This window comes from Neopsephotus bourkii, unplaced genomic scaffold (genome assembly GCF_033783945.1).
Source record: "Neopsephotus bourkii isolate Nb327-2 ecotype Australia unplaced genomic scaffold, CSIRO-AGI_Nbou_v1 NB_787, whole genome shotgun sequence".
In the NCBI taxonomy this organism is placed as follows: Eukaryota; Metazoa; Chordata; class Aves; order Psittaciformes; family Psittacidae; genus Neopsephotus; species Neopsephotus bourkii.
This window is the reverse complement of record NW_026901283.1, coordinates 2225820-2241617: the sequence shown is the minus strand read 5'-3', so window position 1 is coordinate 2241617 and position 15798 is coordinate 2225820. Positions and strand designations below refer to the sequence as shown.

General features: G+C 46.8%; 2 protein-coding genes across 3 annotated transcripts; one reads left to right on the top strand and one right to left on the bottom strand.

Annotated features, from left to right (window-relative positions):
• Nucleotides 1–15: 15 nt before the first annotated feature.
• On the bottom strand, nucleotides 16–12372 carry HGSNAT (heparan-alpha-glucosaminide N-acetyltransferase). Of its 2 annotated transcripts, XM_061355239.1 has the most exons (17): nucleotides 12103–12372; nucleotides 11711–11850; nucleotides 11101–11222; nucleotides 10032–10101; nucleotides 9368–9437; nucleotides 8182–8288; nucleotides 7637–7713; nucleotides 6972–7002; nucleotides 5936–6096; nucleotides 5458–5573; nucleotides 4644–4765; nucleotides 4133–4259; nucleotides 3903–3989; nucleotides 2647–2724; nucleotides 2460–2530; nucleotides 2208–2320; nucleotides 16–1217 (listed from the first exon to the last, which is right to left on the bottom strand). In XM_061355239.1, exons 1-17 carry the CDS (start codon nucleotides 12328–12330, stop codon nucleotides 1036–1038), a joined length of 1902 nt encoding a protein of 633 aa, XP_061211223.1. In that variant the 5' UTR covers nucleotides 12331–12372; the 3' UTR covers nucleotides 16–1035. The 2 variants fall into 2 exon arrangements, with proteins under 2 accessions (XP_061211223.1, XP_061211222.1); XM_061355238.1 differs by lacking the exon at nucleotides 3903–3989.
• Nucleotides 12373–12605: 233 nt separating this feature from the next.
• Nucleotides 12606–15538, top strand: POMK (protein O-mannose kinase). Its single transcript, XM_061355240.1, has 2 exons — nucleotides 12606–12975; nucleotides 13451–15538. The coding sequence occupies exons 1-2, from the start codon at nucleotides 12688–12690 to the stop codon at nucleotides 14222–14224; spliced, it is 1062 nt and encodes a 353-aa protein (XP_061211224.1). The 5' UTR covers nucleotides 12606–12687; the 3' UTR covers nucleotides 14225–15538.
• The last annotated feature ends 260 nt before the right edge of the window (nucleotides 15539–15798 follow it).

The window sequence follows — 15798 nt, the reverse complement described above, 5'->3', positions numbered from 1 at the left end:
AGAGAACATAGCAGGGCATTTCAGCCTTTTTATTAGCACTGGCGTGGAAATCCTGAGTTTCAAAAAAAACATCATACATTGAATTAGTCTGCTATCTATTCCTTTTTTGGCAGAATTCTACCTGTACTGCTGATTTTCTGATTCCATTTATAAAGAGGATTGCTTTGATCATACTTTGGTAACACCCAAGTGATGATACAGGTCAATAGGAACTGGCCTCTCTGCACTCTCTGAGTGCAGCACGTGAAACTCTGACCTCATCCATGCTAGAGGTGTGTAACACAGTGGCCCAGACCGTGCATGGATGGCCTGCCAAACGTGCAGCAGCAGCATGCTGATTAATAAGCCACTAGAAGAGATCTTTGGCAGCACCTTCAGCAGGAACCTTAACCTAAGGCTTTGATCCAGGACCAAATTGGAAGAAGACAGTAAGGAATGCTCAGCTGAGTCACCACTTTCCATAGCATGCTGTAGCACAGAGGTGCCCCTGAGCACTCCCTGTCTGTAGGCTGCAGGGCTGAGGATACTGACAGTGTTCCAGAGTCAAAAAGGTGGCAAAGTTAAATGTGAGGTGGTAACTAGTGTGGCACAGGCACGTGGCAGGTGAAAAGGGTACATACAAACCCTTGACCCGAGTTAGGGGGTGCCCTGTTAGACACAATTGTTGCCATGGTGTCATTCTGTAGTCACCACCCAGATCCCTTGCTGTTCCCTTTGTAAGCACCATCAGGCTGTCCTTGACTGCCCAACTGCTGCAATATGTTCAGTTTCTCTAGGTGAAGGAGAGAGATCAGTAAAATATTTACAAAGTACAGAAAGAGCAACCACAGCAAACTAATGAGGTTTTGCTAAACAGGAAGATACTGTCCCTTAAGTCACATAAAAATCTTGATGACAACGTCCATGGCACTGTAAACTTGAACTAGAATCCCTTTTAAGTAATGCAGCCAAGCATTAGTGGCAGTGTTTCAGGCTAACCCACCTCATCCACTTGCCTCATCAGAACCTAGGCTTGGTACACCGTGGCCACCACTATCAGATTTTCCAGAATATCCTTCTCCTGTAAAGTACATAGGATATTATGACCCAAAGCGTTGTGGCGGTGAGGTTCTGAGTCAGATGCTCTGCGTGGGATTGACTGTCTTGCATCTTCCACTTAAAAGGGAAATAGTTTTCAAACACTTCATGTCCAATGTAGACCAGGATTGAGTTCATTCCTGAAAGTAAGCACAAGTCATACCATCTGAAAGAGCAGGCATGAGCTTGCTTCAGAGGAAGCAGGCAGAGGCATGCCAGGTTTATGAAACAGAGTGCCAATGAGGTGGTAACAGCTAATGTTGGTTGCCCCAAAGGTGCTACACATGTTTTCAAAGACAGACTGAGGGGTTCTCTGTCCCAAAACATTTATTTGAAAAGAAATACAGACAACCTGTATGCTGAACACAAAATACAATCAAATCAGTATCCTGCAATTCTACTGATGAGAATGATCACAGTTACTATTGTCTTCAGGGTGGCCAACTGCCAACCTATTTGGTCAGATCTATTGCCTTCGCAAACAAATGCTGACTGCCCTTCAAAGCTCTGGGTTTTCTGGTAGGAGATGCAATACCGTGCTGTCACCCTACCCCATATCTCTGTCCAGACACCAGAGCTGCTGAAAGGTTCCCTCTGTGGTGGGTTTGCATTCTGTACTCAGATGTTTGTCAAGAGCCCAGTGTGGTTAAAACCACAGTGGGATGCTTTGGGAGACATGCTTATCTACAAACACAGACAGAACCTACACAGCTGCCCAGGGGATTTTGTCTTCCCCATCTTCAGAAGTGGTATTACTCTGCTGACAGGCCTTTTTGTTTCCCATTAGGTTACCCAAGTCTCAGCAGTCCTTTCCAAACCAACTACAAACCAGCTGTGGTATTTTGCTTGGTACTAGGCAACTGTTCCCTGGGACCTTAACTGGAGATCAAACTGAGAACAGGCATTGGGCAATAGCAGTTTCCAGCCCTCATTTAAAGACTTTGACAGTCCCTCTTCCTAAATATCTGAAGTGTCCCAGTTCTACACAAAGGTTCATCTCAAGTGGCACCCTTCAGGTTACCTCATTCTAAATCCCAACAAAGACAAGGGAAGTGAAGAAAACATAAAAGGGGTAGAATCAGTGCAGAAAGAATTAAAAGGAATACATTGCCTGCCATGGCTTTACTGACCTGGGTAGAAAAATGGAGCACCTGACCAGAGTCTCTTGACATCCACAAGGTAATACATCAGCAGTAAGAGGATGAAGGCAAAGCAGCTTGTGGTTGTCACGTAAGATAACGACCTACACACATTTTCAGTAGAAAGATTATTTAGGGAACTATGTAATATGGACAGATCTCAATATAAGAAAGGCAAAGTATTCTTCAAGGTAAAATAGTACTTGAACAAAATCATACTAAAAGTTGTATCTCTTTGCTTACCATAAGTTCTTGTTTATGGGAATAAATCCATCTTCTTTAGAGCATTTTGTTAAGATAGCAGAAACAATTCCCTGAAATAGAAAGTTCCTAAAGTTTATGCAGCCACTGCAACATGTTTCAGAAACCCTAAGTCTGCACTGCATAAAAAGACATGTCTATTGAAGAGCTACATATCCATCTAACTTACCATTACAATGCTCCAGGTGGCAAACCGACTCATAATTTGTTTGTGCTGGTCTTTGTAGAACAAGATAATTTTTCCTGCCTAATATAGAAAGAATACAGAAAACTAATTAATGCCCATACATGTAACTACATTTCAAGAGCCAGATACATTTGCTGCCAGCCACCTATGCTAAGACAGAGAACACAAACAGTATTCATACCAACCAAGCGGCTGAAAGGCTCAGAATGGGAACTCTTTGCAAAGAATGGGCACAGAAGGGGAAAAGAATGCAGTAGAGGTGGGTGCACCTTTTCTCCCTTTCTTGCTACGCTAACACTGAGGAAGAGGATGAGCAGCTTTGTTAGCTTAACATGACAAGACTTGAGCTCTCTGTCCTTCACCAAGGACTGCATGAAGGAATGCCACCCATCCCCAGCCAGCCAGAACAGCTTCTCCACAGCTCGCATTGCACCCTGGCCTGCAGCACATGCTCCTTTTCATGCCGCACTTAGAAACACATCCTGATGACTCACTCCCCAGGGTCACACTGCTGTTCCAACCTCTGCCCTGCAGAGATTCCCCATCAATTTGTACCCAGTGCTACATACAGAAATATTTTGTTCCCAGTTCAAGAGTTTCACTTTGGTTAGGAGCTCCTGCATTGACAGAAGGGCCAGCAATGGCCAAGCAGAACTGCATCAAAAAGCATCATGATATCCCATTTTAAACACATTGGTGAGCTGTGAGCTTTTGATGTTGGCAACACTAATGCGAACCCCTGCCTCCCTCATGCCTGAGTTGGTCAGCACACCCACAGCACCTGTGCAAGGTAGTTAACACTGCGCATCCAGCAGGAAACTAGCAATTGGGAACACGTACAGCTGTGACCTTTAAAACTACATGTTTGAAATGAAGCTGTGAAGTGTATGCGTCTCTTGGCCCTATTTCCAACACGCAGAACCAGCCTACTCCCAGCATAAGCCCAACCATAAAACAAGCAAAGGAAGGCCCTGAGTGAATGTTCTGCAAACTTCTTATGTCCATCCCTTACAAAACCTGAGAGAAAATCTTAGTTTCTGTAATGCAAGCTAATGCCAGGTTAGGTTCCACTTCTCTGACACTCACCTCAGTCTAAGTCAGCCTGAAAGCATTGCTCTGGAAAAGGATTTCTTAGAACCAGTCTCAGCCTTAAATAAGAAAACCCAGGTTTTCTCCCCACTTCTAAGATTCCTTCACATCTTTCCATTGTAGCACAGAACCAGAAAGACAAGAGGTACCTGCAGTCCCAGAAAGGCCATAAAGATGGTATTTATGGTCCCCAGGATCCCTTCAGGATCATATGGCATCGTTGTTTGGTAAATCACCTTAGAGAGAAAACAGTTGTCACAGGACATCTGAGCAACCCATCTTCCCTTCCATCCTCCTACATGTACCATTCCCAAGCTCTTCCTGACAGCTATGTTCAGTGCTGACCTGTGGTACATACTGCAAACCAAAAGCTACTTACACTTGAAGAGGGATGCTGATATATATGCTTTTCTCCAAGCAGCAAACGATCAACGTAACCAGCTGCTCCTCCAGTGCAGTTGGGATAGTTCCCAAAGTCTCCAATGCCCCCAGGACCTAGATAGCCCCTAGGACAGAAGGAAACAAGTTATGGCGCAAGGTGTTGATACACCCCACCTGCACAGTAGCTGACCCATTGGCCCAGAATACTCAATGCTCCATGTTTTCCCTGGCCAGAGGCACACAGTGAAACACAGGTCCTATGTGACACAGACCTCATGGAGATTTTAAATCCTCTTCTTTAAATAGAAAGGAACAATGATGTTACCTTTATAATACCTGGTACTTCGGTACCAAAGTAAAGTTTTTTCACATGATGAATGCTTCCCTTTAACCCTGCTGGTGTAAAAGCTCTCCATTCTTTCCCTATGGCTAATAAAGTCTATTCTCTACTCAGAAGAAGTAAAACAATCTGATGCCCCATAGAAAGTAGTCTGGGTGCAGAGTCTTACCTGGGACAACCTGGCACTGGTAACAAAAAGGTCAGGCAGAGCCAAATCGCTTCTAACATCAGAATGAAAATCCACTGTGGCCAGTAGGGGAGAATATCCTGCAGAGCAGGACACAGTGTCTCCTGCACAAGATGGAGGGAATGGGGCATTAGCTGGCAAGTAAAAACCACGCCCCTAGGGACATCCTGTGCTTCCTGGCAAGTAGTCCCCCAGATACAAGAAGGAGCCATTATTACAAAACTGGGCTCTACCAATAGACCTTTCATCTTCACAAATGACTTCCAGACACTTAGTTACTTGGGGGAGGTGAAGAAACAAATCAAAACAAAAGCCCACAATGTTTCTGAGCTTGGAAAATGTCAGAAGGAATTTTGATTCATGAGCAGAACAAAAGCCTTTTGGGAAAGCAGGCTCCAGAAAGGCCAAGAAGCAGTATTACTTTCCCCTGCTGTGAAAAAACACTGCCAAAATTAACCAGACAAAACACAAGCCACAGGACTCAGCATACAGATGCCTGTCCCTGGGGTCCCTTCACAGTGGAATGTCATCAGAAGTGCCTGGGAATGCCTGCTTCCAAGCAGCATCTGAATGAATCGGTGAAATCTTTAAATACAGCAAACCTAGATGTGGCAAAACGCAGTATGGGACACTGAAGGGTGCATGTTCCCTGGATTTTTTGCCAGGTCACACTGCACTACACATCAGGTAAGATACTACGTGCTTTCATTTCTCATGTGCTCCTTTCTGCCCCAACAAAAGCAAAGGCTCCTAAACCCTAGTTGAGTATCACTTGTCATCTCCCCACATAACTCACCAAGGTCCCACTCTCAGCACCAGCTCTTGTAAACAGGAGTTCAAGAGCAGCAACCACGAGGTATGTGAATCCCAGCCTCTGGAGCACCCCAGGAATACGCAGATTATCCCATGACACTGGAAAACACGCAAGCAACAAGGAAAAGGAACAGACAGGGGGTCTTTTGTAAATAGGAAAGTTAGCCTTCTCCAGGGAGATCCGAGACCCACTGCAGGTACACGGGACACCTCCACTCTGCCACCCCACTTTCTGGAATCACAACCCTGGGACAGTCAGCACTAAGGTGATAAACAGTGGTCAGCACAGGGGTCAGAGAGAACTGCACTGGTGCAGAGCTGAAGAGCACTCTACAGAATACCATCAAACTGCTCCCATGCAACCAGTCAGTACAGCAAGGCTGACATTGTTTTCCCAACAGCCCAGCCAAGGAGGTGGGAACAGCTGCAGGAATGTAAGGAGGAGAGCAAGTGCCACTCACATGGTCCAAGGCAGTAATTGGGATTCACAACTATGATTCCCAGCAGGATCAGCAAAAAACTCCTCCACAGGATTTTCCCAAGCAGCTTCTGTTTGGAACTTCCCCACCTCAGCATGGAGCTCAGTGACAATGATATCGATGTCCCCATGATGAACACAAACCTGGCGAACAGAGCAGACAGGAAATGGAACTGGCAGACGTCCCATCACACATGTGCATGACAGCAAACACTAAAGCTAAGAGAGTAGCCTGCACTGGCCCAACAGCAATGCATGCATTAAATGAAATTGGACTGGAATTCCCAGACAACTGAGCTTGCACAGTGGGACCTTTCCACCTCTTCAAGTGGTCAGTTGAGGCAATAAAGGTCAGGGAAGTAGCTGCATTCTGGTCTTTTTGCAGCAGTGCATATGCTACCAAAACCTCCATTACCCCAAAATAAATCAGCATCCTCAGAGCAGCGAAACACAAGCTGCAAATCTGATTCAAATTCAGAAGTGACATGCTCCTCCTCTCTAGACTGGGCTCAAAGTCCAAGCCCAGCTCCAAGAGTAATGTGCAACTGGTATGTATCTTAGAGAAGCATGCTAGGGGCAGATAGGATAATTGCTTCCCCATAATACCATCCTGTGGTTATTGAGACATCAGCTTAATCCCAAATTCCCTTGGCTGTTTTATCTCTGGACACACATCAGTCCAGCTTTGAATGTTGCCAGATTGATCACCTTCAACACAGTAGTGTGGCATTGAGCTCCTCAGGGATACTCCACTTCCACTGCAGGATAACCCTGGACCTCCCACTAACATTGTGTCGGGGAGGAAGGAGAATGTGGGGTGAGCAGAAAACACTCAGCTCTACTACTGGATCATAAGGGTGATGCTGTTATCTGGAGGGGCAGATTCCTATCAACCCTCCAATGCAAATACACCTCTCTAAATACATTTCCACATGGAGGCAAGGTGCACACAATGTTCTCCTTGCAGCTTTTCACATACAGAATCACTTGACACAAGACTACTCTTCAGGAAGACTTACCATGGAAACACCAGATCTGCCACTGTTAATCCTACAGAGAAATACAAAGGAATACATTATTTCACTCAAACCCTCCCTAAATTTGGGCATTATTGTTGAGTTTCCAGAGGACTTGCAGACTGCTTGCCAATTATTTGATGCCTCCAAATCTAAAACACATTATAAATAAAACTTAAAAAGAGCTGATTATCTTGATTCACTGCTTTTACCATCCTTCAAAAACAGGGTGAGAACTGATTGCTGTGTCTGGGGAAAGATTTCAGGGATGGGATCCTTGCTGTTCTCCACTAGGGCAGCACAATGCCTGACCTCTTCCCTAGCAGCTTGCCTATCAAGGCGTTAATGTTTGTGCAGCATCAAGCACCATCAGCTTGACTGTGGCCATTAAACAACATAGAAAGTTAAAGTTGTGAACCTGTGTCAAAACTGAAAAGGCTACACACAGACTGTGATCTGAAACCACACCATCACAGTGTGATGAGCAGGGCTACACATGGCTTTGCCCATTAACCTAATAAGCCCGATACTCAGCTGAGGCAACCTGACAGGGTGTCTTAGCCTAAGTCTTCAGCTGAGCAACAGCTCGCTGCAGCATCTGCAATGCCAACCATACCTAGGTATTGCTGCAGTTAAAACACAGATCAACTGTCTCAATTGTAATTTACCATTCCAACTCTCGTGTTTGAAGAACCAGTATTTTCCTCCTCCATAGTTAACGAACACCATAATTATAAGAGAGAGCCTGAAAAGACAAGTTAAAAACACACACAAAGTACCACATGTCAATGAAATACATATATATGAACACGAAGTCAGTGTTTACCCCCATTAAAACATTTATAACTACGAGATCTGGTTCATTTTATTTTTAAAGTAAGATGTACAAAGTCTCGAGCTTTGCCAACTAGGAAGCAGCATTTCAGAGATCATGGGTGGTGGTAAACCAAAGTAAGCTCCTTCACACAGCATTTTCATGCTGAACATACGTTGCTCTTTTCCTCCCTCTGGCACAGCTTTAATGTTGCTTTAAACTAGATGAACTGCAAAGTGTTTTGGAAAATCCAAGACTTCAAACCTTGATTATCTTCCAAATAAAACAGGCCCGCTTGAACCATCCCTCTGCTATATATTTCTGTACACTGCTCAACTGCCATTGGAAAGATCTCATTCCTCTTGGAAGAGGTACATCTGAGCAAGGTCTTACGCTCACCCTCGGAACGTGTCCAGGGAACGCAGCCGCTGCCGAGAGGCTGTGCTCCACAAACGCGGGGTGAGATCACTGCTAACGGAGTCTGCTGTGTTCGGGGACCCGAGCTCCTTCAGGAACAAACCAGACACACGAAGGGCAAGTCAGCAGCTGCATCAGCTGAGGTCAAGGAACAGAGGTCAGCAAACATTCACATACGGCCTTTGTCTTTGTTCTCCCCATCTTCCTCATCCTTTTGCTTCCTCACTTGCTACTTCTAACCTGTTTATGGCTCCACCATGTTACAATGATATTTGCAGATGTTCTGCACTCCACCTTCAACCAGGGTGAAAACAACAATGCTCTGAAAAGAGCCTGTGTTTGAGACTCATGAGATCTGGGTCCAGTCCAATTGGCCACAGGCTTGCCATCACTGCGAGTGCTGCTTTACAACAGAGCTGAACAGATCCAGCTGCTGATTCTCAAACAGGATCCATCCAACCAGCACTTGTCTGACAGTACACTGTTCAGAGAGTTAAACCAGCTGAAAATGAATCCTTTTAAATGCTGGAGTGGCTTCTTTACAATCAAGTTCCCTAAATCACTCCGATCAGCCCCAGTGACAGCATAAAGAAGCAGACATTGCTGTAACACAGCTATGGAAATGAACAACTACAAGAATTGCTATGAAGCCAACTCCCAAGTGTTTTGATTCTAGACAGGTTTTGACCTTCTAGAAGTAAAGCCCAGACTGTGATGATCTACCTATATGCTAGTACAAAACACAACTCACAAAGAAATGCCAGCTCTACGGCTGCCAGAGAAATCTTGACTAGCATAGATCCTGCTAGAATTCCTACTGTGCTGGAAGCAGACATGAAGGCTGTCATTTCTTCCCTTCCGTCACACTGACTGTGTCAGAAGGTAACATGTTTGCTTCAAGGGAACTAGAGAGGGCACAAAGCTGTATGTCCAAGACTTTCAATAGCTCCACTGGGAAGCCACTGAACTTGTGTGGAAACCCAGCCTAGCACTCTCCATTGACATAAAATTGCCTGTCTGACATCAATACAAGATTTGCCAAGGGAAACATGCTCAAAGAAGAACATGATTAGTAATAAACAAGCCTGGATATGCAGATAGCATATGTTCCTTAAGAGATGAAAACACTACAGGATGCAGATTAAAGATACTGCGGTCACTCACTCACAGAATTAATCAGACGATCAGTTTCTCTGGGGTTCAGTTTCTTGTAAACCCAGTTCCTGACTGCATGAATTCTGGAAATTAGAAGCAGTTTAAAACACAAAACAAGACAAGTACTTTATAGCCCAGTTCATCTTAACATCAACTATAAATCAAAAGTTGGGACAGTCCCTATCTCTGTTTTCCCAGCTCCTACACACAGTACTGAAGTTCAGCCAGCACCTGGATCTCAGTGAAGTTCAGCTGTGTAGTAACACTGCCACAAGCTTGGGTTCCGGGGGCATTATCCTCAGGTTGTTTGCAGGCAGGGAGGACTCACATCACTCAGTACACAGGATGGAAGGCTGCACATGCTACACACACTCATGTCCTGCTGCCTTGTACTGCTGATAGAGGGCTAAAGACCCAGGCACAAGTCACAGGAGCATGAGGCAGGGTCTGCAGTAACCGCTCTACATACAAGCTCACAAGGCTGCAAGGTATGCCCCAAGGGAAATCACATCTCTCTATTCATTGTCACATGGACAGCTACCACAGCTTACCTTGTACATGGCAACCAGGTAACAGGGCTGCGGGACTCCAAAGCACTAGCACACCATGACATGTGTTTTTAAACTGGTGGCCCCTACTTCAAATGCAAGGAACCACTACAGTACTGTTATACTTACTTCATCAAAAGGCGCCCGACAATCAGGATAGTGAGGGTCCCCATGTAAACCAGGAAAGCAAAGAGAATAGCTGCATGAAAGAGAAAAAAACACAAGTCTATAAATGACCGAACAAAACCATTCAGTAATCCAGCCCTGGCCAAGCATGACACAAACATGACAAAAAGCCCAACCCTCCAAGCATCATACCACCTTCTCCATGCAACACATATCCCCAGCCCAAGTCCCAGAGAAACAAACAAACACAACAAAACCCCAAAACAACCTCAACCAAAAGCAGGTTAGTTTTGAAGTGCAGCTACATGACTACATATCTCAGCATAAAAAAAAAAGGCAAAGTAAAACTGCACTGCACCACAAGGCAATCAGGAGAAAAGAGCTGATGTGCTATACATTCTGAAGAAGAAACTGAAGAACTGGAAACAGCCTCAACATGAAAAGGAAGACATGGGAGAAGGTAATACCCCAAATTTGCAAGCATGGAAAATTTCTCTTTACAGCTGGAAAACTGGAAGGACTGAAGAGTAATCTATATATGAAGAATATATATATGAAGACTAATGTAAAGGAAAAGAATGGAAGACATGTAGGTGAGAGTTCGAAACAGCCCTGGAAAAAGAGATGAACAAAGACGCAAGACGTGACGCTTAAAATTAAAAGCACAGCAGCAAACAAAAATCCAAGCACTGCATGAATTGTTTCCCATTTTGTGAGGGAAGACAGAAGAAGAGGAAGGATTGTGTGTACATACATAAACATGCAGGAAAACAGGAACTAACTACAAAAATGCCTCCCTCCAGACACATACACACTGATTTTTCTGGGCTAATCCCTGCTGCAAAAAGGCTGTGGTTGTACAGTAATGTTATGTGAAGAGGCCCGATTCTAGCCAGGGCCTCAAGGTGGGTGTATAAAACATAAGGAGATAAGATGCTGAGAGAGAAGAGAGGCAAGCCCATAACACATCTTCAGCAGAGCACAAGTAGCTGTACAGGCTTTGTAAGGAAGGTGGTTTCGCTGGGAAACATGCAAGTTGTTGGAAGGAAGGGGAAAACAGAGGATTACATACGGAGATAGCTGTTGACAGGGCCTTCATTGATGACTAGGTCACAAGACACAGTTTTGGTGCTTGTACTTAGGGTCTTTACCACAAGGGAATAATTGCCAAACTCTCCAAAATGATACTGAATCCTGCAAAGGATAAAGGAAAGGGAACTTGCTGAGCCATCACTGCTACGTGCAGGTATCACAGCAGCATCCCGGGGCCTACAAACCTGGATGCTTGTACGAAAGGCAAGCCAAAAACTTGGCCTAACAGTGTGATCTACCAAGGAGCTGCCTGGCTCTGCTTTGCCATCACTGTCTCTTGCCCAACACAGATGGATTACCACACATGTACTGCCTACTACATCACCTGTCTTCGTGAGCCACACTCTCTGCAAGAGAAACCAGGCATGGGCACATGCTGTCTCCACACTCACCACTTCAGCTCCTGCTGGTGCTTACATCTTTTCAGCACAATTGCAATGTGTGCCACAATTACAGCAGCAGGGGGAAGACTGCACTCTAAACAGGGCTCCAAGGGAAAGAAAACCAAACACAAACCCAAAAAGCTAACAATACACAAACCCCAAACAGGACAGAGCTATCCAGATGTTCCCTGGGGCTGTGCCACGTACTTGCAGAGCTCCGTGTCACTCACAGAGCCGTTGAGCTGCAGCGTGAGGGGATGCTGGGTATCCACCACTACCTCCGCCGTGCCCGGCTTTCTCAGGCTCCCGTTGCTCGGTGGCAGGAACGCCAGGAACTGATACAGGCACTGTGGGAGAGGAGCGCGAAGTGACCGCATCAGTGCCACAGGGGGGTGAAAGCGGGTCTGTTCGCATAGCGGCCAACACACGGGAAGATGCCGGGGGCTGACTGGAGCCGCTCCCGCCGCACCGAAGCAACCCCACGACGCCACGGGGAGCCGCCGGGAGCGCAGAGCGGCCCCGCCGAGGCCCGGGGCAGGGGTGTCCGAGGCAGGGCGCGGGGGTGACACACACACACACACACGGCTCCCGCCGCTCACCTGGTGGCAGGAGCCGGAGCGGGCGGCGAGGAGGAGGCCCTGCGTGGGCAGCTCGTTGCGGACGAGCAGCACGGCCTGGTCCATCCGCCCCGGGGGGCGCCGCTCCACCTCCCCGGGCCCGCTCCCCTCCGACGGGCCCCCGCTATGCGGCTGCGTGAGGCCAGGCGCCATCAGCAGCGCGCCCAGCGCCGCCGCTACCGCCGCCGCCAGCCCGGCTGCCGCCGCCATGTCGCTGCGCTCCGCCCTGGGGCGGTGCCGCCGCCGCCGCCGCCACCGCCGCCCTGTGCGGCCGGGAAGCGCGCTCGGTGCTGCCCCCTCCCCGGGGGTGCCGTGCTTTCCGGGGTCAGCGGCCCTGCCCGGGGCGGCCCAGCCCGGGCCATCCCGCTCAGGTAATCGAGAGGATGAGCAGCGAGGCGAGCGCCGAGCTTGAACCGCTTTTAGCGTAGGGCGCTGCCACGCGTGGCCTTCTCTGTAGGCTGGAGGCTCAGGGCTGCAGTGACACAGCCCCCGCGGCGCTCACCCCCGGGCTGGGAAGAGGGTCCCGCTCAGCCTCCGTCTGCCGCGGAGGATGCGGAAGGCACGGCCATGGAAAAGAAACCACACTTTGTTAGGAGGGAGTTTCTTCCCAGGGAGGTATCCTCCATCTCATTGGTGTTATTGCTTGTGGCTGTCCTGCTCCTTAATGCCCTTCTCTACCTGTACCTCAACGAGTTTTACAGCTCTAAGGAACGTGGCGAAACAGACCCCAGCCTCTGCCCTTTTGGGTACTTCAAACTGGGAACGGTGAAGAATTGTTCCCCGTGGCTCTCCTGTGAAGCCATAAATAGGGAAGTCAGGAAGCTGAAATGTGTTGGTGAAGGCGCTGTGAAAAAGGTGAGTTTGGTTTTCCTTTCTTCTGTCCTGTGGATGAAGAGCATTCGCTGTTTGCTGGCTAATAAGTATCCTCACAACAGCTCATTATTGTAGACATATGGCTACCAATAAGGTGCAAAGAACACACAGGAGAGCGTGACCAGGTCCACCTCCCTGCCAGTGAACGACATCCAGCTACACAAGCAAAATCACAGAGATGGGATGAGTGTGGTGCAGTTATGGCAGAGTAAGACTGGCTGGTTGGGGTGTGAAATAATTTAATTCATCTGCATTGCCCATTCCAAAGACAGCTTAGGAAGCCGTGATGTAATTATGACATCTGTCAGTACGGGCTTGTGGTGACAGGTACACGGCCTTACCTAAAGGCTTGACTGTGACTGGTGGTTGGTTTGAGGTTGTGACTAAGCAAGTCACTCAAAGGCCAACTGGTGGAAGAAGGCTCTCCACATCTTATGTGTCTCTTGTTTGTTCTCAGGTTTTCCTCTCGGAGTGGAAGGAAAACAAAGTGGTCCTTTCACAGCTCACCAACCCAGAGCTGAAGGAGGACTTTCTCCACGGACTGAAGATGCTGAAAGCACTTCAGAGCAAGCACGTCGTACGGCTGCTTGGCTACTGTGAGCAGCAGTTCACAATCCTCACCGAGTACCATCCTCTAGGGTCTCTGAGGGGCCTGAATGAAACTCTTCACATCCCCAGGTACAAGGGGATGAACACCTGGCATCGCAGGCTGATGCTGGCTATAGACTATGTGAGCATCATTCGGTATCTGCACAGTAGCCCTCTGGGCACCTTAGTGATGTGTGACTCAAATGACCTGGACAAGGTCCTGTCTCAGTATCTCCTAACAAGTGACTTTCATGTCCTGGTGAATGATTTGGATGCTTTGCCTCTTGTGAACAGGAGTGCTGGCAGGCTGGTGAAGTGCGGTCATCGGGAGCTCCAGGGCGAGTTTGTAGCTCCTGAGCAGCATTGGCCTTATGGAGAAGAGGTGCCATTTCAGGATGACCTCATGCCACCCTACGATGAGAAAACAGACATCTGGAAAATCCCAGATGTCTCCAATTTCTTCTTGGGCCATGTTGAAGGAAGTGACATTGTGAGACTGCATTTGTTTGACATCCATGCAGCATGTAAGAAGAAGGACCCAGCTGAAAGGCCTTCTGCCCAAGAAGTCTTAGACACCTACAGGAAGGTTTTAACTCTGCTTATTCGGGAGACAGCCATGCCTGGTACTAGAGAAATGTTATAGTGAATCATGAGACAAACAACATACTGAAGTTGATGTCCTTCCTATTTATGTAGCTTGCCTGAAGGGCAAAATCTCTGTCCCTAAAACTAAAAAGAAAAGAACAACTGAACTTGTACCTCCTGATTAAAAAAATAATAAATCCAGGCAATGCTGGAGCTCTGTAAGCCTCCCATTGGTCTGTTTATCACTGGAAGAGGAGGGAGAAAATTGAAGTTTTGTGGGTGTGTGGGGAAGTTTCTTTCTTAAGAAATAATAAATTTTCTTTAGCAACATTTACACAAAAACTCTTTAACAAAAATACGGGAAAAGAGTTAAAAAAAGTACTACTCCACTTAAACTGCTTGGCAGAGAAGTGGAGAGCAGAGACCATGGCACACCCCACACAAGCCTTGTGCTGATTCCTGTGGCTTTGGCCTATGTCTTTACCCTTAAAGCACTCACTCACTTCCACATGGAGTAAAAGCAGTGATCACTCAGATGAGGGTACCCGAGTTCACTTCAGATTTTGGTGAACCCTGATGCCAGAGCCTCAGCAGCAGTCTCTCCCTGCTGGATAGGGAATAGGTTGGGTTTTGGAGCTGTACTGCCATCGCTCTGTGGGCCCCGTATCCCACACCAGCAAGCATGTGGCCACTTTGTAAGCCAGCAGATGATGCAGATCCTGAATGGACTGCTTACAGACGTGTGCTCTTGGTTTTCAAGCCTTTGCCCTGTAATATTCTCAGATGGGCTCTTTGGAGATGAAGCTGTAAAACACAGCTTTAATCCACAGAAATCCTGAGCACTTTGGAAGAGAGATGAAGCATATCTTTTTTTTCATTCACTTCTTTGCTGAGTGGCATCACGACTTGATCAAAGGGAGGAAGAACAAGGAACTGAAAGAGAACATGACTTCCTGCTAGAGCAATGAGCATTAAACATGAGCTTTGGAAAAGACCTATATCCAGAGTATACAACTATTGAGTCTGAAGTGAAAGCCTATTAAGCACAGCAAAAGGCTGCTTCAGTGTATTTAGGAGAAAGCTTTTGATACCTACATGGATGTCACAGCCTGGTACCAACAGCTGGAGAGGAAGAATAACAGTGCCTTAACCCAGCAGTAGGCTCTGTTTGGTGGGACTGGGATATATTTGTTTCTTTGGTGAAAAACACAGTACTATTAAATGAGAGATGTAGACTCCTAAAATTACATACCTGCGGACTTTCTGTTCTGCAGACTAGGCATCTGAAAGACCTAAGGGCTTGAGACAATGTTCATGTTTTGACTTGAGAGGTAATTTGTAAGCAGAGAAGTACATGATACTTTCCGCTGGAGAGTTTGACTGTGTTCTTTGCTGTGCTGGTGTTTCTTTTCACCTAAACAAGCTGTGTTAAGACTGCACTGAGAACATGCAGTTTGAATACATAATGTTCAAATGCTGCTACCAAAATTTTATTGTAAATGGGATAACTTTCCTGAAAATGGCTAAATTCATACCTGATTTCATACAATGCCAGGAGGAGCCCTTTAAAAGCTGCTCATTATGGTTTAGTTTTCCCCCTGGGCAGTCTATTTTCGATGGCAGTGTTCAAGG

Coding starts and splice junctions, on each gene's coding strand:
- HGSNAT (XM_061355239.1), bottom strand. CDS start 12,330: ATGGCGGCGGCAGCCGGGCTGGCGGCGGCGGTAGCGGCGGCGCTGGGC. Junction 11,223..11,710: donor AGTGACACGGAGCTCTGCAA/GTACGTGGCACA, acceptor TATCCTTTGCAG/GATTCAGTATCATTTTGGAG. Junction 3,990..4,132: donor ATCAGCATCCCTCTTCAAGT/GTAAGTAGCTTT, acceptor TTTCTCTCTAAG/GTGATTTACCAAACAACGAT.
- POMK (XM_061355240.1), top strand. CDS start 12,688: ATGGAAAAGAAACCACACTTTGTTAGGAGGGAGTTTCTTCCCAGGGAG. Junction 12,976..13,450: donor GTGAAGGCGCTGTGAAAAAG/GTGAGTTTGGTT, acceptor GTTTGTTCTCAG/GTTTTCCTCTCGGAGTGGAA.